The sequence below is a fragment of the Rissa tridactyla genome, chromosome 2 (genome assembly GCF_028500815.1).
Source record: "Rissa tridactyla isolate bRisTri1 chromosome 2, bRisTri1.patW.cur.20221130, whole genome shotgun sequence".
NCBI classification, from domain to species: Eukaryota; Metazoa; Chordata; class Aves; order Charadriiformes; family Laridae; genus Rissa; species Rissa tridactyla.
Window position 1 is genome coordinate 136,844,795 of NC_071467.1, and position 27,514 is coordinate 136,872,308.

At 39.7% G+C, this 27,514-nt stretch overlaps 1 protein-coding gene across 4 annotated transcripts in view; it reads left to right on the forward strand.

Moving 5' to 3' along the window:
* ETV1 (ETS variant transcription factor 1) overlaps positions 1 to 26,964 on the forward strand; it is a 68,264-nt gene extending 41,300 nt beyond the window's left edge. For 3 of the 4 annotated variants that reach the window (XM_054192406.1, XM_054192405.1, XM_054192408.1), the window contains 5 exons: positions 11,930 to 11,996; positions 14,407 to 14,477; positions 17,288 to 17,457; positions 21,242 to 21,343; positions 23,949 to 26,964. In XM_054192406.1, coding sequence (XP_054048381.1) covers positions 11,930 to 11,996; positions 14,407 to 14,477; positions 17,288 to 17,457; positions 21,242 to 21,343; positions 23,949 to 24,170 — 632 coding nt within the window. In that variant the 3' untranslated portion in view covers positions 24,171 to 26,964. The remainder of the gene's footprint in view (positions 1 to 11,929; positions 11,997 to 14,406; positions 14,478 to 17,287; positions 17,458 to 21,241; positions 21,344 to 23,948) is intronic. The other variant, XM_054192404.1, reaches the window with a different exon arrangement.
* The last annotated feature ends 550 nt before the right edge of the window (positions 26,965 to 27,514 follow it).

Sequence of the window (27,514 nt, forward strand, 5' to 3'; positions counted from 1 at the left end):
AGAAAATGCAATCCAAACAACGTTTTCCAGTGCCAGTGTAAGTGATTTCTGCAGCTCCTCTTCAGCCTCTGCCCTGCTTTGTGGGTGCCACAGTGTCGAAAGGGAGGGATTTCAGTGAGTTGTTACCGTGCTTCTGGAGGAGGGTGCATCAGTTTCGTACACGGGCACCCTGACTTGGGCAGGGGGAATGGGTGGCCCTGCCTGACTTCTGTCTGACTCTCTCTTATGGATTCTGCGGTACTTGCAGTGCTTTCCCGCTGGTTTAACCTCTGCTTAGATGCTTTTGCAGTTTATTTCCCAAAGGCTACATGGCAGCTGAGGTGAGGTCTCCTTTGAAAGTTTAGCCCGTGACAAACTATCTTCCAATTTGATGCAGCGGAGAATTTGGTTTTATTGTCTTTTCTGTAGCTAAAGTAAAATTGTCTATTTAGTGGGCTGGTTTGTGGTATCATTGTTGTAAAGTGCTTGGTTTTGAATTTCTCTCTCTGTTAGAACGGGGGAATTTGGAAAGTAGAGCTGCTTTCTCTTTTCTTACTCTTGACAAGTAAAGAACCAGTCCTTAGGTAAATTTGAGTTAGGCCTCTACCGGGAGGGGACCAAGGGTGAAATATTTCTCCAAGTTGACATACAAGACAAGATGAAAGTGAATTCAGATTGCAAGGATCAGATGTAGAACTAAACCCATTCATTGATGAAGGTTCTGAGATATGTGGCTTTGGCAGTCATGTAGCTTTAGTCTTACAGAGCAGCATGGGAGAGACAGTCGGCATAGTTAATGTGGCAATGGATAATAAATAGGGGACTGCAGCTTCGGGCACTGCCAGTCCCTTGCAACCTTCACAAGCGCCGTTATTCATCCTGCTAAATTAAAGGGTGAAAAAAGGCCCTTTTGTAAGCATGCTTCATATTTGCCTAGGAAGTGGGATCTCCTTATTGCATACTATTACTTTAAATCTGGGTTGGCTGCTAGCATTCATCTTTGAAATATCCTTTATGGGGGGAAAAAAGAAAAAAAGAGGAAATTTTGTTCTGAAAGGAAGATGTGCAAACTTGTATCCAATCCTGTCATGCCTTTTTCTTTTATTTTTTTGTGTGCCAGCAAGAACAACATTCCACTTTATAGTAATGACGTTCAAGCAAAATTGTTGTTTCTTCTGTAGATGAATAATTAGTTTTTAAAAATGTAATAGCTGTGTAACCAGTGGTCATGAAAAATTAATCTGTTGGTATCAGGAAGTACTTTTATTGGCCTCAGAATCACTGCATTTAAGTTGACACATCTGTACACTCCATAAATTGCAGTCAACAACTGTGGTCTGTTGATATTTTGTCTTGTTACCATCTGTTCTCTAGAAACCATCATTTTCCATCCTTGCTAAGAGTACATTAAATAACCCCTTAGGAAACATAATGTATTTGTCACTGAATCATTGATTTCATTTTTCACCTATGGATGTTCAGGGAAGGAGGAATGCCAGAGTGAAAAGTCTTTTTTTGCGTGGTATTTTATTGCAGCTCAGATAAGAATATAGAAACATATTTTAAAAGTTCATTGTAATACACCAAGATGTTCCTTTTGGGATGTTTTTGAAAGAGCCTCATAAAAGTTCATTGCTTTTGTGCACTATACTTTTATACTTCATGGGAAGCTAGTGAATGAAAAGCATTATTATGGAATGATTAGAACTCTATTAAAACATGACATTAATTATGACATGGGAAATGGCAGATCAATTAGTTGTAATTGTAATTGCAGGTATGCAATTTCTACTGCAGAATGTTTGAGATAATGGAAAAAGAAAAATGTCAACAGAGTAGAAGCTCTTCCTTATCCATCCACACTTCTAGAAGTCACAGTGCATCATACATGTTCAATCAAGCAGACCTTGTTTTCTGCCTTGGATTTTTTTTGTGTCTGTGATTGCCAGTCGGATGTATTTAGTACTTGATGCTATATCTAGCAACTTTAAGCACAAAGATGCAGCCAAGGCCACAGAGAGCTTTGCGATTTTGCATCATTTAATGAATATATCCCAGATGGCTTCCCAAGACCTTTGTTTACAAGGGTTAATAGTGGGCATTCCTGTACAATTAGCACTTCTAGAATTCAGTTCACATATAATGTTGTTTAAACAAAAAGGCCAAACTTGAGATGCTTCATCGATTCTGGGCTTTATTTTGAAGCAGGATCTTTGCAGCTTTGATCCTATCTGCCTAATGTAGTGTATTTGCAAATTTACTAAGGTACGATTCTAGCTGTGCATGTATCAATATTTAAAGTCTAGTTTTAAAGTAATGTCTTAAATTGTTGTTAAGTTTAAATCTCATATTCTGTTTTGCCAAATTGAAATAGTTACTCTGGTTTGAAAACTCTTCTGTGACCATGTCTTTGACTGGGAACTTTGGAATTTGTCACACAGTGGTGTTAAGAGTTAAGCAGAGGATGAATTGTTGCTTGCGTGTACTTACTACTGATTGCCAGGAATTAATCTGTTGAAATCTAGATAGATTTAGTCTTTCTTGAGCAGTTTAGAGGCATTATCAGGGCTATTCTCACAGTTACGTTTCAGGGCAGTAGCCTCATGATTAGTATGCTTGAATGGACTTCAGAAAATTTGGATTCTGTCACTTCCAAAGTTTTCTTCCAAGATACTAGTCACAGCACTTAAAGAATGAACTATCCAGACAGAATTATTAGCCTCCATATCTTGCTTTTTGTGTTGCTCATCCTTTTAATTCCTGAGGCCTCACAAGCAATACTTTGTGCCTTAGTGGCATGTTAGAAGGGATGAGGAACTGCCCCTCTGTTAAGAGAGATTAGTGGAGATGGAGAGACACATCAGATGTATACACCTCCTTATTTTGGGTACCCAGTTAGGACTGGGTAATTTTTAAAGAACATTATGGATCACATATGTTCAAAGCTTGGCTCCTAGGGACTTCTTTTGCATTTCTAGGCAAGGAAGTACATGAAGATCAGATTAGGGTCCCTGTGTAAGCACTGCAAAAATAAGAAATGCATAATATGAAAAATCTGGCAGAAACGATGTGACTACTTTGGAAAACTTCATTGGAGCTGGAATGGGCTGCTTTGGGGCCTAAATTTGACCATTCAGCTTATTAATCTTGAAGTCATCTTTTTCCTTTCTTGAAATGTTCTGCCTCATTAAGTACACCACTTCCAGCCTCTGCAACAAATGGGACGGGGGCTCCACCTGCAACGCTGTTTACTGCATGTTCTCCCTCCCCTAAACAGTTTTGACCTGTGCACTCAAGAGACGAGAGTGCAGAGGCAAAAGCTTGTATCATAATTAATTTGTAACAGAGGAGTTGTGTCAAGGTTGCCTAGGAAGTTGTAATTATGACACTTCTTAACCTCCTGCATTTGCTCTCACAGGTATAGGATGTTGTTAGCATTCCACCATCCATGTTGTAAATGTGTATTTACCCAATAACTGGGAACAGAAGAAAAAGCAGGAGTCCTTTCAAATACCTGATGTGGTGTTTTTTGAAAAGCAAACCAAGACAAATTAACGTGGAAGATGATCCCTAGTGGCACATTCTTCCCTAGAGATCAGCTGACATGTCCTTAAATTTGGGATTTTGCAGAACAGCTCCCCTCTCACCCCACCTTTCCTTTTTTAAACAAGAGTTGGATATTCTATTGTATTTCTTGGAGGTGAAGTTTAGACCTTTGGAGATGCTAGTATGAAGGAAAAAAGGAAATCCTAGCTGTCAGTCAGAGTCGGTGCAGGTTTGCTTTTTACAGGATATTCTCTAGTGCTTTGACCAGTGCAGCATTTAAAATAACACAACTCACAGTGCTTCTACTACTGTCTTTAATTATATTGGCTAATTTTTGTACAGTGCTTTGAAAACGTAAAGCGCTGTATGAGTGCTAAGTACTATTACTTCAATTATTCTCCTGGAAGATTATTTCACAGACTAATAGACTTCGCAGTTAAGAAATATTTCTTGATCATAAGCCTAAATTTTCCCTTTGATCAGTTGCATTCCCTTGCTCATAGCTACACCTCTTTGGCTCATCCTAAACAATTCCTTGGTATTAACGTACCACCTCTAAATCTCTGCAGACAGTTTGCATGTATACTCTTAGGCTGTGTGACTCGTTGTTGAGATCTTGCTTCATAAATCCTCCAGCTGCTTAATCTTTTCCTCAAATTCTCCCAAGGTTTTCTTTTTTCTTTCCTTTTTTTTTTTTCCCTTTGGTCAGGCTGCGGATACTTGCAGTATTTTTGAATGTAGTTTTATAAAATGCCCTGTGAAATGGAACTGACTCTGTGCTTTTCCTGGATATGGTGCTTCAGTACACGCATCTCAAAACTGCATCTGCTTATGGCCTTAAAGAAATTATTTTATGCAGCACTACAATTCTTCTCACTGAAAATCCGGCTGGCATAAAGGCAGGAGGGGACAAAGGGTACAGGTTTCCTCTAGAGTTCAGTAGGTTTAAGAAGTCTCCCCTCCTTGTTTTTGGTTTTGCAGTTTTCCCGAGTCTCAGTTCTGTGGTTTAAAATATTTCACCCTCTTGTTTCAGGAGCTTGTCTTTGCTGTGTTGCTTCAGTGAGTGAGCATGGATTTTGTTCAGTAGTTAAGCTATGCTGCACTTTGTACTTGCTTTTAAAACGCATAAACACAAATCTGCTGTGGGATAGTATGACAGTAGAAAATAATAGCATCCGAGGGGGAAACTTGGGAAACCTGGACTTCAGAAGATTGCTATGAAAGGCAGGATTTTAACTTTTCACTTGCTTCCCATCTAGCTGATTTCCTCTATTCACTAATTCTGTCCGAAAGAAACCTGCAGTTAGAATAGAATTTATTTTCTAATATTATCTTCATGAACAAAGGAAAACCTGAATACCAAGTTAACGTGAGCTTATAGACAGGAGACCACACGTCTATTTTTTTTCTTTCCAAGCAGACAATATGATCTGAAAAATTGTCCTGCAGTCCCTGTTTTTCAAAGAAATGGATAAATATCCTCTAAATCTACAGTTACAGTAAGTGGCACTGGCTAATGATTTGATTTGAGGATTGAGAGCACGGTCTGGATTTACTCTTTGTGCATTAACGCAGGTCAAATGGACACAGGCTGCATTTTAAATCAGTAATGGAAGGCTGAAGCCGGCCTTAAACCAATCACATCAGCCTTACCCAAGACCGATTGATCCCGAGAGACGGAGCCCTGTGAGCATAGCTTTTATATGAATGGACTCTGTGCAGCCTGAAGTTTCATTCATAAAATGGATGCTGAAGGGAAAAAAAAAAAAAAAAAAAAAGAAGGCCGGGGGGGGGGGAACCAACCCACACACGCCAAACCCTGGAATGTCCATTTATGCGGAGCTGAAGGGTGTAGTGTTCCCTCAGCTGCTGCTTTTGCCAGTTGCCTTAAAGTAATGATTAATGCTCCTTGGCCCTGCCTGCCTGTAACCTGACACCATTTATGGCCTTGGTGTGTTTCTAATGTATAGTGAATGAGAAGGCTACATTCTCAAATCAGAAACATAAACAGGAACTGGTTGGTCTGAATTCCATTCAAATATGTCACTTCAGCCGTGCAGTGTTTGTCCAGCTTCGATTTTTACAGGCAGGGGATGGGGCGGGAGGGGAAAAAGCAACACAGACATTTTTTTGCAGCAAGATTACCAACAAAAGGAGAGAGAAAATACTGCTGTCTTTTGTTGAATTCAAAGGAAAGCGGTGTTTAAAATACATTTTACAGTTACTGAGGTTAATAAAAGCAAATACATGATTTTAAAGCATGCTCGAAAGATCAACTCCATGTGGAATTTCAATTCAGAGCTGAATGTATGAGCCTTTGTTTTCCTGTTCTGCTGTATAAAAAGTTACACATTGCCTAGACAGGCTGTTGACATCTGGTCTCAGAAAATGCATTAGATGTTGTCATAGATCTAAAAACCAAAGTTGTGGAAAGGAAGCTGTTTGCTTAAGGTTTTCTTTCTGTATGAGTGTAATAATTCCACTTAGACGTGAGCTGGTGGGGCCAAATCTAGTTCTCTGTTATGTTTTTGTCAAGTGAGATGTAAGAAATTAAACTTAACAGATTTTAATTAGCTATTTTTAGAAGGGAATGTATATGTATGTATGAGTGCACATACTTGTAGAATTTTTATTTTTCCTAATTGCTGGTAGGAAGGCTAGTGACGGACAAAATGAAGAACGAAACCTTACATTCTGAATGTTTTTAAACTGCATAATGATTTGGGAAAAGAAGACTTAATTTTTAGGTTGATTTTTAGTGACTCTATTTTCACCCATGTAACTTCAGTGCACCTACATTTTTCATGCTGAACGTGCTAATGAAAAAATAAAGCTGACTTTTGTATTGCCAGGATTTTACCAATTTGTTGGACTGTGTTGTAATTACATAGCTTCTGAAGGGGATAGTGCTTGTAAAGGTGGTTGAACTAAAACCTGATCCACCAGCATTTGAGTTGTGAAACGTGCTCAAGCAATTCCTGTATTGGGAGATTGTCATTAGTTCTCATATTTTTACCTGAATTTATCTTTTTGGAGATACATACGAGTTTTAATCTAAATGTGTTTTGCACATTTAAAATATCATAGGTTTCATAATCAAAAATAATCATTTAGTGCTTCTCCCTGCAAAACACAGATCAAGGATTTTTCTTAGTGATGCCTGGTGCCACCTTAGTCACCTGTTGCGATCTAGTTTGAAGAATTGCCCTTCTTACCTACAAAGCCCTGTCCATTTGCCAGTGATTTCAGTATTCCCGCTTGAGCTGGTCAGAGCTTCTCAGTGTTGGTAAACAGCTGCTTTCCACCAGGAGGCTAAATGCATTTCAGCGGTGGGTGAAGCGCTCCGTTGGAACAGTTTGTCAGTGCTCTTGGAAACCCACGAACAGAAAAGTTACTTGCTGTGTAATTGTGATGTTACTAAGTGTGAGGCCAAAAGTATGATGTGTTCTAGCATGAACGTTTTATTTTAAACGTTTTATTTTGTCTCTGCACTTGGTGAAAATCTCTGCCACTGCACCAGCCACCTCTCTGTGTACCAGAGAAACGCTTGTGTTGCGCGAGGAAGTACTTGGTGAAGCCGTGTAAGACATGGCATGGAGGACCGTCATACTCGCCATGTGTGTACCACAGGGACAGGCTGATGTCTGTGAGTGGCCCCTGCGAGCTGGTTGGTCCCAGCTACCCGAGGGGCTCGTGCATGTCCTTTTGTGCCCAGTAGCACAAAGGGAAAGAATCTGTATGCATTGTATTTCTTGCCTATGAGAAGAAAAGTGGCACAGCACGTGAAAGTCTGTTTGTATAGATGTACCAACTCTGAATTGCTGAAATAGGAGCCAAACCCATGTAATTACTTTTCAGACCAAAAGGACAATTGAGGAGATGGTGGTGTAAGTTAAATTACAGGACTGTATCCACTGGGAACTGCTTCTGTTTTTAATATGACTTAGTTGGTAATAAAGTGTAAGCCAGAGAAGTAGGCAGGCAAACAGTAAGAATGTTCTAGTTTTAGTGTCATCACTTTATTTTATGCCTGTGAGGAAGGAGACAAGTTTCACGTGTGAGTTGATGTGTGATGACTTTGAGTGACTTCGAGATGAATGTGAGTGGCTGGATCGATGGGCCGAGGCCAATGGTATGAGGTTCCACAAGGCCAAGCGCCGGATCCTGCACTTGGATCACAACAGCCCCATGCGACGCTACAGGCTTGGGGAAAAGTGGCTGTAGAGCTGCCTGGCAGAAAAGGACCTGGGGGTGTTGGTCGACAGCCAACTAAATATGAGCCAGCAGTGTGCCCAGGTGGCCAAGAAAGCCAACAGCATCCTGGGCTGTATCAGAAATAGTGTGGCCAACAGGACTAGGGTAGTGATTGTCCCCATGTACTTGGCCCTGGTGAGGCCACACCTCGAATACTGTGCTCAGTTTTGAGCCCTTCACTACATGAAAGACATTGAGGTGCTGGAGCACATCCGAAGAAGAGCAACAAAGCTGGTGAAGGGTCTAGAGCACAGGTCTTATGAGGAGCAGGCTGAGAGAACTGGGGTTATTTTCTATTTTGGAGAGAAGGAGTCTGAGGGGAGACCTTATCACTCTCTACAGCTGCCCGAAAGGAGGTTGTAGCAAGGTGGATGTTGGTCTCTTCTCCCAAGTAGCAAGCGCTAGCACAAGAGGAAATAGCCTCAAGTTGCGCCAGGGGAGGTTTAGGATGGATATTGGGAAAAATTTCTTCACCAAAAGAGTTGTCAAGCATTGGAACAGGCTGCCCCAGGAAGTGGTTGAGCCACCATCCCTGGAGGTATTTAAAAGATGTGTAGATGTGGTGCTTAGGGACATGGTTTAGTGGTGTTTCTGGCAGTGTTAGGTTGGATGTGATAATCTGAAAGGTCTTTTCCAACCTAAATGATTCTTATGATTCCATGATTCTATGACTTGTAAGCAGGCTTGGTGTCTAAGTCAGCCACTCACTAGTACACCGTACTGTTCACCTGAGCTGCCACACAGGTAGCTCAACTTCTTCACCCACCCTGTTTCAGATTGTACGCACCTTCTAAGCCTTAGTCTCCCATCTCTCTCTCTGCACGTGCACGTATGTAATGCAATACCTCTGTATTGCACTGTGCTTTGTCACATGCACGTGGGCAGTGCCCTGGGCCTGCAAACGTTCAGATGGTGTTGATAAAGTGAACTAAAAAGTAATTCAGAGTTAGAGTGTAATATAACAACGTGTCCTTAGTTAGGAAGGCTATGTAAGGTCAGAACCAGAGGAATGGCTGAAGAATAAATCCTGGTTCAGGTTTCCAGTTCCTGCTTTGCTCTGCTTCATTCAGGAGAAGACAGCCACTTCATCCCGTTGCCTGCAGAAGCTTTGTCTTCCCCATGTCTCGTCTGGCTAGGGATGTGGGCTGAAATCCTGTTTATTTCTACGCAGGGTGTGATTGTGGGTCTGAAATCTGGTCCTTATTTCTGAAAAATAATCAGAAAAGAGGATTTAAGGATTCCTTACCCTCTCTGAGTTATACAGGGCTGAGACAACCTAAGCCTTTAAATTCTGATGTGGTAATTAATATGAAATACTTCCTTACCAAGGGACCACTCAAGCATCTTATTCAATAATGAAACCTAGAACCTGTGCCTGTTAAATTCAGTAGCAGATTTTTCTTGTCCTGAGGAAGTCTGTTTGGGCTTTTCTGCTTTGATGTATTTTGATTAAGGCACAGCGGGGCTTATTTCCAGTATTTTTCTCTGTGACGTTCCCAGTTGAGAAGGCATTTCTGTGGTGTCTAGATTACACACAATTTTAAAATAACACCTACTGCGGAAAAATGGTTTCAAACCAACATGATAGGCCATATTCATTGTTTTAAGATGACTGCTATGTTGCGGTAAGCAAGAGGAGCAATGAAGAATAACCCCTAAGTATTCCAAGTTAATAAGAAAAGATAAATTATTTTTTTTATGTCTCCATATTTTTAGTTAGTTTTTTTTTTTTTAAAGGGACTCTGCTGTTCTTGAGATGACGTAGCTTTACAATGTGAATTACTTCATTAAAAGTCTGAAATAAGCGTGTTGTGTGTCCTAAATCCAGGCTCATCTTTCTTCAAAGACTAAAAATTGCTAAAAGGTGATATAGAATCAGTCACCTCAGACACTTGTATCCTGCCCTGGAAGTATTTTATGCCTAATTCCGTCTTATTTGTTGCCTTGAAACAATGCTTTAAGGAGAAGAAAACATATAATTGCTCTGTAATTTCTGCACTAAAATGTTTTCTTTTGAAGTAGCTCCGCTTAGCTAGTAAAAATACTTCTGGGTCTTACTCAAGCATTTAGTACAATTTAAAACTGCAATGCTAAATTTCATTGGTTGGACTTTTTATTAGATAAGGTAGAAATGAAAGCAGCAGGCAATTTAATTAGCAGTAATTTTTCTGGGCAAGTCATTACTTTGATGAACTTCAGAGCAATGTTTATGGCTCCTAATTAACCATGTTAGTCATTTGATTGAATAATCACTTTGGAAATGTTTCTACAATTTGATTAGAGTCTGACCCACTCTGATAGTCATAAATTAACTGATAGCACTTTAGGATAACAAGACTCTAGTTACTTTACGAGAAATAAACTCTTCCTTGCTGTATTTTTCGGTCCTCTGTGGACTGTTTAAGCACAAGCTAACCAGAAGATTAAGTAATGTTGGTACAAACAATGCTCGCCTTAAAAAGACTCCAGATGTTAATTATAATTGACTTAGGAGCATGGGAGATGAAACCCCAAATTGGCTAAGAACACGACTTCTTGGATGCGTGCATAATTCTTTATTCTGTATACTCTGCTGTATCACTTTGCAAGAGTGGAGTTCATGAGTCAAAAAGGGTTTTGCTGCCAATACTAGTGAATTTTTACCTAAAATAGAAAATAGCATCTGTTTCAGTTCTCCAACTTCCTCTTTTTTTTACGTAGTTTTTTCCATTCTCCTTAAAATTCAATCTACTTGGTAACATGAGTGATTCCTTGCAGGTGAACCACTACTTGTAGCCTTGACTTCTAGTCTACAGAGCTATACTTGACTCGGGTGACCACTGAATCACCGATTCCTGTGGTTGCTTGGAGTAGCTGCCTGAGACATTAGAGATTCCCGAGGCCTGAGCAGGCAGGCACTGAGCATTTCATCAAGAGGAGGAGGTAATGAAGAGTTAGGCACAGATGTGCAAGAGAGGCCATGGACTGTTAGAGGAAACTTATTATTACTGCCCTGTGTTTCACTTGTTTTGTGAAGTCAGTGTAAAACCTCATTTTCTTATCCTGCCATATCTTTGATACTCATCGCTAGTCAGTGAACAGTGAAATTTGGAATCACGGTCTGAAAGAGTCTGTAGGCAGTGTTGGAAAAATAATGTCTGCTCTTTCGACCCCTGTTTGCATCTCTTAAAGAGTTACAAGTTACTGGTAACAGATTGCGTTGCTTGGGGTAGGAGTTTATCACAAGATCAAATAGACTTTGTTAAGCAAGGCTTTTGATATCCAAGAAGTGGGTTAAACATGGTCTAGAAGGGCAAACATTTATGGTGTGTTTCTGTTTGCAAGTCCCTGTGCGCAGGATGTGGCTACCTGGGGACAGTGCAAGACATGGGGGAAAAATAGAAAGGCATTTAAAGAACACCATTTTCATTAGTTCTTTTTGGTTTTTCTCATTTTTCTTGCAGGTTTGAGTAGAGGCGGGGAATGGCAAATAAATGTCTGTATTACTTAGAATGTGTGCAGTAATTTATTTTTTTTTTCTTTTGAGGGGAATTCTTTGTTTGGTTAGGGGGTGGGCAGGTGGAGGGTGAAATCGATGCATTTGAATTCCTAAATTAAATCCTTAGCAATTGCAGAAAAATTCATTAACCCTTCAAATCCTTAACCAGAGTCTAAAAAAGCAATATCCTACCTAAATTCACTCTAACGTTCCTCGTATTAATGTAGAGTTTCTAAGTCTCCAGTGTGATTGGCAGGCTTTTCTGTGTAATTGATTAAAAATGTTAGGTCGCATTAGTTACAAAGATAGATATCGCGTTAATTACAAAGATAGATATACAGTTCTTACTGTTCTGTGTGGATTTTTTGGTCTGTGAATGGTCCAGAGTGTAACTGTCATGGGAGTCAGCTTTTAGCCAAGCTGACTACAATAAGGATTTGAGTTCAAGTGCCTATGTTAGGTGGGATCTGTGATCCTCCCAGAATGATTTTCTCCTCCGCCATGCCTTGTGCGTGCTGCTCTGAAATGCTAACTGTATGTTGACGGGTTCCCCCTCGCTGTAACTTGCATCCTTTCTGTTGCTTTTCTGCCTCTAGCCTGTCTCATTGATAACCTGCACACTTTTAATTCCAGACAGTCTTTTGACTTAGCGTTGTCATCTTCTCCTTTCAGAAGTGCCTAGCTGCCATTCCATTTACATGAGGCAAGAAGGCTTCCTGGCTCACCCAAACAGAACAGAAGTTAAGTTTTCTATTATGTATCGCTTTTGTGTGAGAGAAACGTAAAAAATTAAAAAGCCTGGAGGGATTTGGGTTTACTGGTTTAACTCTGCTGCTGGGAAGACTTGCATCATCTTTCTTACCCTTCCCAGTTTTGAGTTTCTGATGCGCTGATTTTTTTTTTTTTCTGTAGCTTCTTTTAGTGCCACAGGTTGATCAGGATAAGAATCAATTTTATGATTAATTTACTCATTCTGCTTTTCAAGGCCTCTAGCAGTCGAAAGGAAGAGGCGCTTAAAAATCTGTCCATTTCACCCATTCTGCTCAAGTGATATTTTCCAGGCTATTGGTGTGACAGGCTCAGTTAACTGTTAAGTAATACATTTTATACTTTAAAATCAGTGAAGGTTTTTGGCTTTTCCTTCTGTTACGATTTTTGCAATGTTTTGGTGCTGCTTAGGCCCAAATTGTGTAGCCACGTGACACGTACCAAAACTTTCAGTGACTTCGGTAGGGCAGAGCTTAGATCATTGTCAAAATTAATAATTCTGAGTAAAAGCACTTTATATGTGTTAAAATTAAGAAGGCCAACAGAACTAAGGAAAAAAGACCACTGAAAGAGAGGTTGTACCCTCCACTCTTCTGCTTTGGTGTATCTTTCTTTCAATATATGATTTTTTTGTTTGTTTAGGGTTTATTTGTTTTTCTTCCAAGGGCAAATTTCACAAACATGAGGAAAATTGGTTTTGAGATTCATAAGAATTCAGACAGATGTATGAATCAAAGCCCTCTAGTAAGACTTCATTCACTAGTGAAAAGACACAACTGGAAAGATAACAAATCTGGCTAAAAGCCCAACTGCTTCTGGGTGGAATAAAGGCAGAAAGTAGAAATAAAAGGTAGTGTTTAACAAGGAGGGTGAAACAGAGATGGAAATTTATAACAGTCTTGGTATATGAAATTATATGAAGTATAGAACCTTGATGAGGGAGGTGAAAGACATCAGGGAAAAATCCACAAACTGCAGGGCTAAGGTCAACAGATTCGAGTTTTAATCACAGCACAGATAGGGAAAAAAAATCTTAGCCATGTTATGCACTCATAAGTACCTGGAGATGGTAAAATTGTTATGAATGATGTAAAAAAAGCAGTGTTGTTCGATAAATATTTGTTTTCTGTATTTGGAAATCAGTCAATATGGTTTTGTGGAATAAAGGTCATGTCAAATCTGATTCTGTTCTTTGCCGAGATTAAAGTTTGATTGATAAAGATACTTGTATCGTATAGTTAGACTTTTTATGGCATTCAATTTGCCACTGCATTACATTCTGATTAAGAAGTTAGCACAAAGCAGTATCAATAAAGTACACATTAAATACATTAAGACCTGGCCAACTGACAGATCTAAAAGTTGCTGTCACTGGGCAATCATCTCAGAATGGATTGTTTCTATTATAATTCTGTAGGAATTGATATCAGGAGTGTTGCTATTCAACATTTTCAGTACAGATATGGAACAAAGTTAATAGATAACTTTATGGCACAGAGGTAGGCAGAGTGGTAAATAACAGGCAGGACAGGGCAGTCACACAAAGCAATTTAAATTGTTTGGTAATCTGGGCAGATTAAACAAAATGTGTTTTTAATATGCTGAATGTAGACCAGGCCTATGGAACCGGGAAACAGTATATTGGAAAAAATGATTTGGAGATGGGCCTCCTCCTCCCCGGCTTCGCAGTAGGAAACCAGCCCAACCAAACATTGCAACCGTATGGCAAAAAGGCCTTCTGTAATATTTGCACAGTCAAAAGGAGGGTCAGAGGGAGCCAGGGGAGGAGGAGATGTTTTGTCTTGCTGAGTAGCACCGGTGAGGCTGATACTGGCACGCAATACGGTTCTGGTTAAGCAAGACATTAAAATAATACTGAAAATAGGAGCGTGTATGGAAGAGAGTGCTAGAAAGAATGCAGGGTTGCAGAGAGTGTCTTTTAACGACAAAAATTAAATTTTACAGAATGACCTTAATTGGAAGAAACATCGGGGGTGGGGGTGACTTCTGTGAGGGTGAGGAGGAAATACTGAGTTAGGACTTTTTTAGTCTCGCGGGGAGAAGACCCTCAGGAGCTAATGTTAAAAGTCAAAGCCACGCTAGCTCAAACAGGAAATGAGACAAACATTTTGGAATAAATCATAAAGAAAAATGGGTGCTTTTTTCATTTTTGCAGGTGGAGATTAACTGTCTTTTGGGAATGCACGCATTAATTAAACACCCCTGTACTGAGGCCAAAATGTTGCGATTGGGCGGTGTGTAAAGGATGTGGGATATTAATCTGATTCCTCTATGACTTAGTGTTCCCTCTGGCATTAAGCCTATGATCTCTTCTTTCTCCATGCATCTTTTATATAAACACCTCTCTCTCTTTAACTTACAGGCTGCATGTATGAAAAGGGACCTAGGCAGTTTTATGATGACACTTGCGTTGTTCCAGAGAAGTTTGATGGTACGTATGACACATCTCTCTCTCTTTTTCTTGTGTGGGGAGATGAAAAAGGGAGAGATAAGGGACTTTTCTCTGTTGCTGATCAAAAAAGCTCGGTAACGTTCCGATTTAGGATTCCTTAACACACCATTTGCGGTGCGCCCAACCAAAGCTGACCTTTGTCTCTTGAAACCAAAGTCTCCCTTTCAATAGGATGTCGTTCGACTTTTGCCAGCAAAAGATGCTGTATCCAGAGTTGTGGCAGAGGAGCTCAGTTCCTGTACTGTTAAGAAGTAATAGGAGGATTTCCATTGCACTGATGATCACATACCGCTTGTTGTTTGAGATTTAATGAAAGCTGTTCTTATAATTAACGAAGCAGTGGAGAAAGCAGCAGCTTTGGTTTTACTGAGGATTAAGCCTCTTGTCTCGCTGTCTGTGAAGTGATGAATAGTGGGGAGTGAGTGTATAGGGCATTTTTGTGTTTGTGTCCATGTATTTTCACTAGGTTAAGCATTGTACTAATGGTTTATTTTTCAGTGGGATTGATAACAAATCAATGATCTTTTCACAACACTACCCATTACAACAGATTTTTTTTTTACAAGAGGGATTCTGAGGTCAATTAAAATAAATGGCCCAAATTATCCTCAGTTACTCTGATGTAAAATCAGTTTCCTGGTGTAACTCAGTTGATTTCAGATTTATTTCATTATAGACAAAGTAGATGGGCTCAGTATTTCTTGCCTGTGACTGTTAGTCTGCAACTTTGGGAAGTAATTTGGAGACCAATTACTTAAATTTGCTAGAGTGGTTTCTTTGTGTTAGTGTATGTGTGTCCAGCTTGCTTTTTTTTTTAGCAGGAAGGATTAGATACTTTCTGATAAACTCCCAAACAGGTCTCTGATCATAGCCAAAAGTAGAGCTGGAGAACTCTTGGGGTTTTTCTCCTGCTTTACTTTGTGTGTTTACACCTGAGAATCACTTATATGGATTATAAAACTACCGCGTGGCTAGCAGCATTTGTTGCGTTTGCTGAAGAACAGGAGACTGTCAGGTGTTTTTCTTCCCCCAAAAAATAAGTGTGGACCTGAGCTGTTTTCAGTACCAGTGTCAAATTCATATTTACATTTATGGGAATGGGATGAGACCCTCTATTACAAGAAGTTAAAACTCCTCAGGAGTAGTTTTTGTCTATGTCTTTCTCAAAAATCCTTTTTTTTTTCGTTTGGGTTTTGTACAGGGAAGGGAATGAAAATGGAAAATAAATGGAAATAAAGTAAAAGAAATAAACGTTTGGAAATACTTGTGTGCTTGCAAAGCAAGTAGTCTGCTGCTGGCTTCTATGACTGTCCATTGAGAGAACACCTTGTGCTCTAGAAGACTGATGTTGTGATACAAATAGGTGTGTTTATACTTGTAGTGTTATGACTTTTGAGGAAGAAATAGCAGATGTGTCATCATGTTTTGGTCAGTAAAGCAAAAGTGGGATAAGCCCAAGTCTAGTCTTGATGTTTCAGAAGTAGATTCTCAGCTGCTCCATTTGAAATCAAAGATCGACACAGGCAAAGGATCTATCTGATCCTCTGTAATAGTGCACTTGCTATTTGTGCATCGCTCAGCTATCGCTAAAAGAAAAATCCTGGCCTTGAAAAAGAAGGCCTTTCAGGGCTGCAACTTGAACCTCACATAAACCACAAAGCCTTGTGTTGATTTATTTGTTTTCCACAGCTATTGACTCAATTTTCTTTCCTGATTACGAAAGGAAGTGCTCCATTTTTAATATTATTATTCTTTCTTTCGCTACATGGAGCTGTTCTGTAATGGCCGTCAGAGCATCCTAACGTTGTGGTTGAATGTAAAGTCCTGCCTTTCCGTATTAAACAGGTCACACTGTTTATTGGAGGGTATTGCTGTTCTGGTAGTTGAAATGAGTTTTACCAGCATATCAAGGATTGCCGTCATTGCGTGCAGAAAAAAATATTCTCTGCTTCAGCATCAGACCTTTCAGCTGTTGTTGTTTGCATGAAGTTGTTTAGTATGAATATGATTTAAAAAACAACAGAGACACAGTATGGATGTAGCAGGATGGTTTTCCATTGGCAGTTTGTGGAACAGCTAGCAGAATATTATTGTTGTTGTTTTTTAAAAGCTTCCTCTGGACGTGAAATTTTAGAAAAATTAACTTAGTGCTTTTCAGGGGGAATACTAATCTAATATGTAGATATGAGTAAAAGTAATATGTGCTTATATGTAAGTCCAATATGCCACAGAGGAACTCGCATATCTGCAGGATTTGCATACCTATACATAAAGTACATGCTGTTTAAGTCCAAGTCAAATACTTTGTCAAATTTTCCTTAGACGCATTTGCATGCAAAAGAAGTTTCACTCGATAGGGTTTTGCAGCTTTATGAAGCATACATTACATTTCCAAAACTGGGGCTTGTGCAAAGTATAGTACACAAACGCAGTTCTTCAGACATCAGGGTTGCTTACAAAAATAGTTCATGCTCTTTCAGATAGAGGATATTGCAAAATGGTTTGCAAGCGAGATTTACGTGGATCAAAAGTAAATGGGGATAGGCTTAGGGAGGCTTCCATAAATCATGACTGAATTTAGGTACCTTTTAGTATATGAATATGTTATTGTAAGAATGTTTACAATCAACAGCAGACAGGGGAATGTTGCATTTGTGGGTGGCTGGGTAGTAAGAATTCTCTCCCTCTGTTTTCTTAACCCTAACGAGTGCTTTGCCGGTTTATCTGACAAATGGAGTGATGATGCTTTTTGTGCATTACTCATCTAACATTGTTGCTATTCTGTGCAGGTGACGTCAAACAGGAGCCAGGCATGTACCGTGAGGGACCCACGTATCAGCGACGAGGCTCGCTTCAGCTGTGGCAGTTCTTGGTAGCTCTTCTTGATGACCCATCAAACTCTCACTTCATAGCGTGGACTGGCCGAGGCATGGAATTCAAGCTGATTGAGCCGGAGGAGGTGGGTTAGACAGACAGCGTGCCCTGACATCCTGTCCTGCAAATTTAATAGCGCTCCTTTGGATTTAGGCTTGCTTTCCTTCAATATTTTGTTTTGGTAGCACTTTAGAAGGGTGACAGAAAGGACTGGCAAGGGAAGTGCTTCAGTTAGGACAGAGGTGTGGTTAAGCATAGAGTTGATTCCTAATCCCTATTATTAGAAAATAATAAAAATATTGCAAGTGCTAGAGTTACAAAATAGCCGGCATTAGTTGTGGGGCCCAGATTTTTCAGAACCGCTTCATGGATAAAGGTGTGTTCCAAAATCGTTTGAAAACTTGTCCCTGAATAGTCTTCCAACACCAAAGATTCTTCAGTGTAGAGATGTGGGAACTTGGAACTTTTAGTCTGGAAAGACCCCAAGTGGGTAAGGGCAAAGGGGACAGAGGGCAAAGGGCAATGTTAAGATTGTTAGGTAGTAAAATCCCATCAAGATGATATAACCCCCCCTCTTTTTAGAGTCTTCTTCAGTGTTGCTTCTTATCTGTATTGTTAGATTGTTTAGTGCACGTTTAGATCCTAGGCTTGCAAACACTCATGCATGTCTCTCCTGAACCATGAAGGACTCGGGGGGTAGATAAAATTACTTGTATTCATGAACATTTGCTGAACCGTGACTTAATTCACTTGTGTGATAAACAGGAATAAATGGAACATTTTATTATGTAAACTTTTTTGGACTAGGTAGCATTAAATAATCTATCCTGTGTTCTAAACAGCCATGGAAACTGTTGGAAAATTTGGTGTGTGTGAATTTTATTGTAATACTGATGTAGATGATTTGATTAGGGTTGTCAAAAAGCAGTATCATTCTGTTTACTGTTTCTGCCCCTTGGACAGGGTTGGATAATAGAGGAGACCGCAGCGAATTTTCCGTCAGGTTCCCCTCTGAGTTAGAGCTGAGTGGGAACATTCGGGGGTGTAAGGCTGCTTCTGCCTTCCACCAGCTATTTCTGCCGTTTGCCATCCATCTGCTGGCATAAGCAGTCTGAAGGCTTTCTTGCATTTAAGTTACATCATGTGCCAACAGCCCTAAGGGGGATGATTGAGTAGTTGGGGGTGGCGACAGGACTGATGTCCTTTTCCTTCCTGACTTGGTCTGGCTGAGGGGGCAGGTTGCTGCAAGGACCCGTGTGCTGGCTCTCACTAGTCCACACGCTAGTGATGGTCACCGTGGCAGATCCTGGCATTGTGCATCTGAGGATTTGATCACAGAACAGTCTTAGTCGATCAGATACCAAAACTTTGATCGCAAGTCTGCAGCCTTAGCGGGCTACACGGACTTCGTAGTTGTGTGATCTGTCCCAGGACAAAGTGAAATCTTTGGAAAGGCTTTTGTTTGATTTTGGTGAATGAGATACCTGATTTTACCTGCTGCCCCAGTCTCGGTATTTTTTACCCTTGTAGTTTTGTCTTGTCTTTAAGGTATGTCCAAAGTTTTTAAAGATTAAAGAGATTTATTGCAAAATGGTTCCCAGCAGATGGTGCAAAAACTTTGTAGCTTTTATTAGCTAAGGAAGGGAAAGCAGAAAAACAAACCCCTAAGATTTCCTTATTGTGTAATTCCCTGAAGAACTGGATATTCTGATTTAAGTTAACCAGATCATCTGCTTGTCTGACTTTGTAGCAGTTGCTTTGTGTTTTTGAGCAGCACTGCATCCAAGATCTGGAGGAGACAGGCTACTTGAAACTTGTCTCACTCCTGTGTGCTCTTAGGGAGTACAAAGGAGCCTAAGTTGTTTTCATATGAATGCCATGGATCTGACAGAAACTGTCAATTAAAATAAGAATAGCCTATGGGAAGTTGCACACTTCTGTTGGTTGCCAAGTGTAAATTGAAGGGAAGTCAAAGAGCTTGTTGGTTCAGCTGTGGCAGGATAGGTTGTCAATGACATGACCTTTCCATCCCGTCCCTTTCTGGAGGTTTATGCCCTTGTAGAAAGGGTGACAACAAAAATGAATATGTATCAGCTCCTTGAGCACCACAGTTCATTCAGAAAGTAGATAACTGTGAACTGTGGAAGCTAAGAACTGGGTGTAGATCTGTTTCTGCTGTCTTGTCACAGGGACATCAGCCTTCAGCAGGAAGGTGGGTTGGAAGGCTAGAAGCCGGAATCCCTTCCACACAGCAAGACTTAATAAATGCTGTGCAGCTCAGGGGTAGGAAGACTTGCTTACCAAGACTACTTCTGAACCTGCTTGCTTATTTAGGAACGTCGAAATACCACACGATACAGCATATTCTCAACCATTATTTTGTTATAGTTATCTTTGCTGTGCATTTATTTATTATGCAAGCCTGTTATGTTGGGGACTTTTAGGACTCTGATTAATGCAGGAAAAAACTTGGCAGGAATAAACAAGGAGTGATGTAGGCATGTGTTACAAAGATGAATAGGCGACTCAAGGTTACACATCTAGGCCAAATCTACAGCTGGAATAAATTGACATGATTGGAGGTATGTTTCAATACAGCTATAACATAGCTGAAGTTAGCAGAGCCATGATAATTTACATGAGCCTGAAAAGCTGCACTGCTGAAAGGAAATAATGCTTTCAAAAGAAATTTTAAAAATTATTGTCCAGATGGAGATCAAAGTCATGGATTTTGCTTTTGTTATTTAGTCCCCTTCGATTCTCAGCGCTGCGTGTCGTCTATGGTTTGCATCAAAAGGCTCCAGACACCTATGGGAAAGTTTGGTAGAGCTGTGTGCAGAGAAGCCGCTTGGCTACTCTCTCCTTTTTCCGGAGCTGTATGCATATGCACCTCTCAAACATTTTTATAAAACGTGCTTTAAAGAGTTCATCAGCTCTGACTTTTTTCCCCTCTGGTGACATGATAGTCATTTGTACAGCCAGTAATTGAAATGTCACCAACAGCCGATTATAATTTCAGGTGCAGAATAAGCAGTTAAGTTCTTTAAACAAAAGGTCTCTTTGTCCAGAACTACCTTTGGCAATAAAACAGGAAGCGTAAAGGCAAGTAGAAATCATAAGTCAGAGCAGAAGGCATATTGTTCTCTATGGAACGGCTTCACGAGTTGCTTGCAACTCCCTTTTTATTATTATTTTTTAAGGGAAATTATACAACTGCAACGATGACATTTCTGTCCCATTTTTCATGCTACCATATAGTTCTTCCAAGCAATTACCCTGCCTTCTCTGGTAATTCATTGTCTTTGCTGAAGTAATATTTAAGACTGGGAGTTGGCTTTTGACTCGTGTCTGCTAATAATCTCAACATCTCTGTCATTCCAAGTACAGTCTGTATTAGTTCATGAACTAAGTGTGTATGCATGTGTGTTTAATATAACTTAGTGTTCTGACAGCATGGAAAACACAGGAACAGTACAATTATCCACAGTATCAAACTAAAGAAAAGTTTTCGTCTTTCACAAAAGTTTTCTGGTGGAACTTGATAAATATTTTTTTTGTGTGTATCATCTTTCATTGGTTTTACTTATTTTTTATTGGTTTTATTTATTAAAAACAAACAAAAAACTTCCCAGCCTTCCACCACATTTGCAAATAAGTAAGTCTGCTTCAAGTTTAATGGATGACTGTGCGTCCAATTAAAAATCCTAGTAGTACATGGGAAATTCAGGTCATGGCAACCTTTTCTCTTGTGTTTATTCATTGCACCTGCAGGGTTTCCCCTCCCCCATCCCCAAATAAAGTATCTGATGATAAGATCTGCTTGTTAAATGCATTTAACAAATCAATGCTAATCCATTTTTTTGTGGCAGGTGGCACGTCGCTGGGGGATTCAGAAAAATAGGCCAGCTATGAACTATGATAAACTTAGCCGATCACTTCGCTATTATTATGAAAAGGGAATCATGCAAAAGGTGAGTAGCTGATTTTGTATTAAATTTCACTAGAGCGTTGCATGTTAATCCGTAAGTCAGTTTATGAGGAGTACTTGTAACTGCATTGCTTAGGTAGGTTTTTCATCTACTTAGGCAAACACAAAGCTTTTTCACCTATGAGGTTCAGTGTATGCATCAAGATATTTTTTTTTTCTATGTAAAAAATGTCTGTGGTTTTAGTTCACACAATGCACGTCATGATTATAGGAAAAGAGGTAACATTCAAAAATATCCAAAAGAGCTTCCTGGCACCTGGGAAAGGCAAACAGTAGAGTACGGCATGAAAAATGTTTTGCAGATCTAAGTTAGCTGCACAGCACTTGGGTTCTTTGGTATGTGCAAGATAGGGGAGAAAAATGATACCTATTAACATACCAAATACTTTAATATTTTACCAATAGTGTTGTAAGAATACCATTTTTAAGTGGAATTTAATATTTTATAATAGGCTGAACTATGAGAAATATTTAACAATAATTTATATGTAACAGTCTGGTCTTGCTGATAGCATCCAACCCGTCCTTCTACTGTAGCTTGCTGATTTACGTGTATGTTTTTAAGTCTTGCTATGTAGTACTACGTAGATTGAGAAATGAATAGGAGAGACCCGCCTGCTGCATCTACAAAAACTGGCAGGTGTGATCAAAGATCATAATGAACACCTTGTGCTGTAAAACTTGTTCCATATCTTTTTACATTAGTTTTGTGACCTCTGGTGACTTAAACACGTTTAAACCTGCCATTTGCCAATTCCATGAATGGAAACAATGCTCTTGGCTCAAGTTACTGGGCGACTTTGCCAGTAGGCTTTGTGAAGTCTCAGTTTGGAGTTGCCTGTTACAAGTTCTCTTGCTTTGATTATGGGATCGTTGCAGTGTTCTCCTTTTCACTCTCCAGGAGTCAACCTGGACAACAGTCTGGGCTGGTATTGGCTTATGGTATTTCAGCAGCACAATGTCTCATCCGTTTCTGTGTGTCACATAACTGTGCATTGAGTCTTTGTAACGTGGACTGGAGACTGGATCCAGTTGGGGAGAAGGAGAAAAGCTTGATTTTGCTGCTCCTCCAGGCAGAGGAAGTCCTCGTTGCAGGTTGCAGCTCAGCTGCAGAGGCAATTGTGCCAGCACAATTCAAAGGCAGTGCAGAGGCAAGAATAAGTAGCAAAGAGAGTGAAACAAGTTGAAAAGGTGGGGACGGGAATACCATAAGGCTGATAAAGCTGCCCAACCCACACATCCATTTCATTTGGAAAGTTTACAAGTGCTTCTGACAGCTAGCTTGCTACCTCTTAAACTGCTACTTTATTATCTACAAGAATGTATTTAACACACATTTTAAAAGCTAGTTTGGATGCTTGTTTTTCTGACATAGCAATGTTTGAGGTTTGCCCTGCGATCACCCTATCTGGCCAGTTAGTGTACGTTTAAAAACTAATGGTGGTTGTAGATTCATAGTAGGTTTCTTTGCTGCAAGGTTTGTACACACATTTTTCCCCTTTTGCTTTAAGTTGAGCAGTGATAACAGGTTATGCAAATGCCCAGTTTCTGAATGCAGCCTTCAGTCTGTCAAACTTGCTGACATTAATTTGATGAAAAAAATTCTACTGCAGATATAACCTCTACCAAGGCTTTACATTATTTGTACAATAAATAAGCTGAAAATTTAAGGAGGTGCTTCAGACTGTTTTGCACCCGTAAGAATAGAGTTAAGTTTGCAACACTTTTGCCACCTTCATTCGCTCGCTTCCAATACCGTGCTACCTGGAGTTGCAAGAACCAGACAATATGTTCTTTATTTTAAAATACTTTTAATAAACTGTGAGCATGCAACATGGTTGATATTTTTTAACGAATTTCCTTAAATAAGGTGCTTGAGAAGACACCGTATTGACCTTTTTTTTTTTAAAAAAACAAACAACCAAACAATAATTCTGTATTGCTTTTATCATTCTTCAGCTTTTAGGAAGATGAAGCACAGACAGTTAGTGCTGTTTCTGAATAAGGGAAAACTATAGGATCTTTGGACAAATTGCCCCTCCATAAGCAAATCCAAATGTCCCAACTTTGCATGAGCAATTGCTAAGTACATATTAGCCTACGTATTTGCTTACGCTGTCGCTGTACAATCAGCATGCACTATAACTAAGTGCTTTTATACTTAAGTATGAATCAATCTACCTAAAGTGAAATTCAGATCTCTATCATGCAACGTGATTCTTTTTTCCACGTCGCACACAGCGTGTTGGACTTAGTAATTTTATTTTGCCACTGTAGTGACAATTTGTTTACATTTTCCAGTAAGAACAGTTCCATTTGTGGTTAAGTATAGGAAACGATCGCAAACAAAAGTTTGGAAGTAGAATACCTAGTCCATCTTCCAACAGGATATCACGTGTGGCAAAACCGAGAGCGTTCCGCACAGTCTGCTTCTGCAGATCCCTGTTGTCTTTGCTAGGTCATTGCCTTAGCAGTTCTGCGTTATTAATTGCGCAACAAAGGTGAGTTCTTCTCGAGACTGTTGAACTCGGAGTTGAAAAACCACACGGCCTTACGTTGCACCTTTTTGTCCCTTCTGTTGTCCTAAGGTGGCTGGAGAGAGATACGTCTACAAGTTTGTTTGCGACCCTGAAGCGCTTTTCTCCATGGCTTTTCCAGACAACCAGCGCCCCTTACTGAAGACTGACATGGAGCGCCACATCAACGAGGAGGACACTGTACCTCTGTCCCACTTTGATGAGAGCATGGTCTACATGCAGGACGGTGGCTGCTGCAACACCCACCCCTATAACGAAGGCTATGTCTATTAACAACAGTGACAGTGAAGGGGGTGTTTTCCCCCTCCCTTAGGCTTCTCCTCTTTCACAAGACCCAGAGGAAAGCTGACTCGACTTCAGTTTGTTTTTTAAATAGTACACTAAAAGGGGCTTTTCCTGTTGCATTACTCCTATGGTCTGCCATGGACAGCGCACTTTATTTGAAAGGGGAGGGTTGGAACCTAAACGTTATTCTGTGTAACAGGAGCAAAAGGGTGGGTTTGCTTTTTACTTAAGTTTGGGAAGGGAACATACAGGTTTTAAGTACAAAAAAAGCTATATCATGTCTGGTTTGTTTCATATCAGCATAAGATATTGTACATTTTCTCTGGGTATCCATAGTACAGTTAATTCTCATTGTGCAAAATAACCACTTGATGATGATATCAGCACAGCATGCCTAGGGCATTTTTTTTCTTGCCATTCTTAATTGTCTTTCTGCAGTTATAAAAGAGAAGCAAAGCGTATACCACAGCATTTAATTTAGAAGCTTGCAGTGGCAGACCTTGCACCTTGCCTCTGAAAACAACCAGATATCTTGAGAGTTCTTCCTTTTTTTTTAATTTTTTTTTTTTTTTTTTTGATACGGCCTCAAAAAAAAATTCTGTTTAATGACAGAGTGGCCATAAGTACAGTGACCAAGCAGCAAAATCCCTGACTTCAGACTGCGAGCCGCGTGGCGTATCTGGTACCACGTTGCTATACACGTATGTCCCATGCCACGGCTCAGACCTTTCAAGATCCATTTGAGGGCAGTAACTATATGTGGTAGGCTTTCTGATGATCATGTCAGCATTAAATACAGGATCATGATCGGGAGGGAGAAAACATTTTGTGTCCTTCCATTTCCTTTGGTACATAAATAAGTTATTTAATCAATAGGAATTAACTGTACTAAGTCACATATCTAATTATGCTGTTTAGACACAGCAAGCACTCCTTGAGAAAAATATCCAATACACTAAATAGGTACTTTAGTAATTTTTAGACACGGTACCCATTAATATGCATTTAAACCTTTTACTGCTGTGTTATGTTGATAACATATATAAATACTAGATAATGCTAATGCTTCTGCTGCTGTCTTTTTCTGTAATATTCTCTTTGATGCTGAATTTACTATGACCATTTATAAGCAATGCTGTAACTACAGGTAGCATTTCAGGACAAAATAGATGACTTGAACCATTTATTGCTTAGAAAATAGCTTACGCCATAGCTGTGCTATAAGCAGCTTTTATGCGCATCCACAAATGACTAGTAAGCTTCAGCTTGCTAAGGAAAGCTCTGCAGAACCTTTTGTAATTTTCGGTGGAACGGAGACTTAGACGAACTGTCAAAGAATACCATGAAGTCGCTGTATGACGTTGTAGTGCTGGCACTGATGTTACCAATCAACTTGTTTTGGACACTAAATGTAAATGTGATCAGATATGCTCGGAAGAGGGGTTTTTTTGAGGGATTTTATTTGTTGTTGTTACTTTTTCAAATCGTTTTATTTTTTGAGAGGGGTAATCTTGAACACAAGCCGCACATACTGCTCTGTATGTAAAATGGAAAAAAAAAAAAAAGCCCTGACAAAACCTCAAAAGTTTAAAATATTTATGAGCACCTTTTCTGAAATATAATATTTCCTAGTTTGATGGGAGGGAGAGGGGGTAAGATCTGGATTTCTTTTTTTGCCCAGTGAAATTTATATGGGTGTTACATGGGGTGCCTCACTTTCCTATATTCCCAAGAAGTGGGAGGAAAACGAGTGCATAACCATAAAACAACATGAATAATTTTCATCGCAATGGATGAATTTCAAAGACAATCCTAGGTGGTGGGTTAATTTTCCATCCTCTGTCAGTTAAGACACTAGTTAAGCTATGAATATTTTAATATGCAATTAATCAAAAGTAAAGAAGTGTAGTGGTCACTAGAAACCACAGGTGCATAAAAAAACATTTGGGCAGGTATTTAATTTACTCAGATCCATAAGACAACATATTTTATGGGAGTGTATATATGCCTTAATATGTCACCTAATTCTGTCATCCATAAGTCTCAATGGCACTTAAATTTTCGGTGATCAACCCAGAATCAGAAGTCTAAAACTGCAGAATTAGCAAAAAGGAAAGGGAAAAGGTTGAGTAAGATTGTTTAAAAAAATGTGATTTCCATTGAAAATAAGGTTCAAATGAAACATGCTTTGATGAAAAGTCCTTGGATTGGTTTTGGTTCTTTAATGTCAGCACGGAGCGCCTCTTGCCTGCGGCAGGATGTGGATATTTGGGAAAGGGGTTGGACAAAAAAAAGGAAAAAAAAAGGAAAAAGAAAAAAAAATGAAAAAAATGCATCAAATGTGTAATATTTAAGAAGAAATATATATATATATGTATACGGTAGTGACTCACTGAACAAAACAAGCAATCAGACCAACATTACATGATCTCTCAGCAGAAGATATAAGTCTTTCACTGAACTGATTAACCCTTTTTAAAATGTACCTAAGAGGTTTATTTAAAGTCTGTTTTTATTCCACTTTTTTGTTTGTTTGGGTTTTTTTTTTTTCTTTGTTTGGGGTTTTCAGGTAGAATAATAAATCTGGCAGCTGATTTCTGCAAGATTGTTGTGTATTGGATTCCTAACCATTTGGACTGGAGAGGCCCCTGCAGTAAGGTTCTTGTTTTAGAAGAGGAGATGATGATCTCTTCTTAGTGCCTAGAATAGCTTCCTGCAAAATGGAACCAAAAAAAAAAAAAGAAAAAAAAAAAGTGAGGAGTATGTACAATTCCTATATGAATTATAGCCAGGGTTTCAGTTGCCCAAACATCATATTTGACTGACAAAAGAGATGGGGGATGGTCTATGTAAATTTAGAGAAAGATTGATTCCAACTAGGAACACTTACAACATTTTCCCAGGGCGTTTTAATACCCTACTGAATTTGAATGTGGGGTGTCGGGGGCTGGGGTGAGGGTGCTGCGTTTTTGGTTGGTTGGTCGGGGTTGGTTTTTTTTGGTGGTTTTTTTTTGGCTTTGTTTTCAAGCTGTACCACAACTGGAGAGAAAATGCAGGCTTCACCTCAGAAGGAGGAGCTGTAGTGGCGTTAGCTTGTGTGTGTTTGCTTGTGCATCTTTTTGCCGCCCAGAGCAGCTGCCCAGGCGGCTACTGTGAGACAAATCCAGGGGTCATCGCTGCAAGGCTGTAGGTGCTCGGGTTTCCCCTGCTGTGACGGTTCAGTTGCACCGGTAGCTGAACGGAGGTGAAATTAGATAAGGACTTGGCAGGTCCCCCCAGAATCCGTTTGAGAGAGTTAAGATTACAGGTTTAGGGCAACGCACAAATTTTGC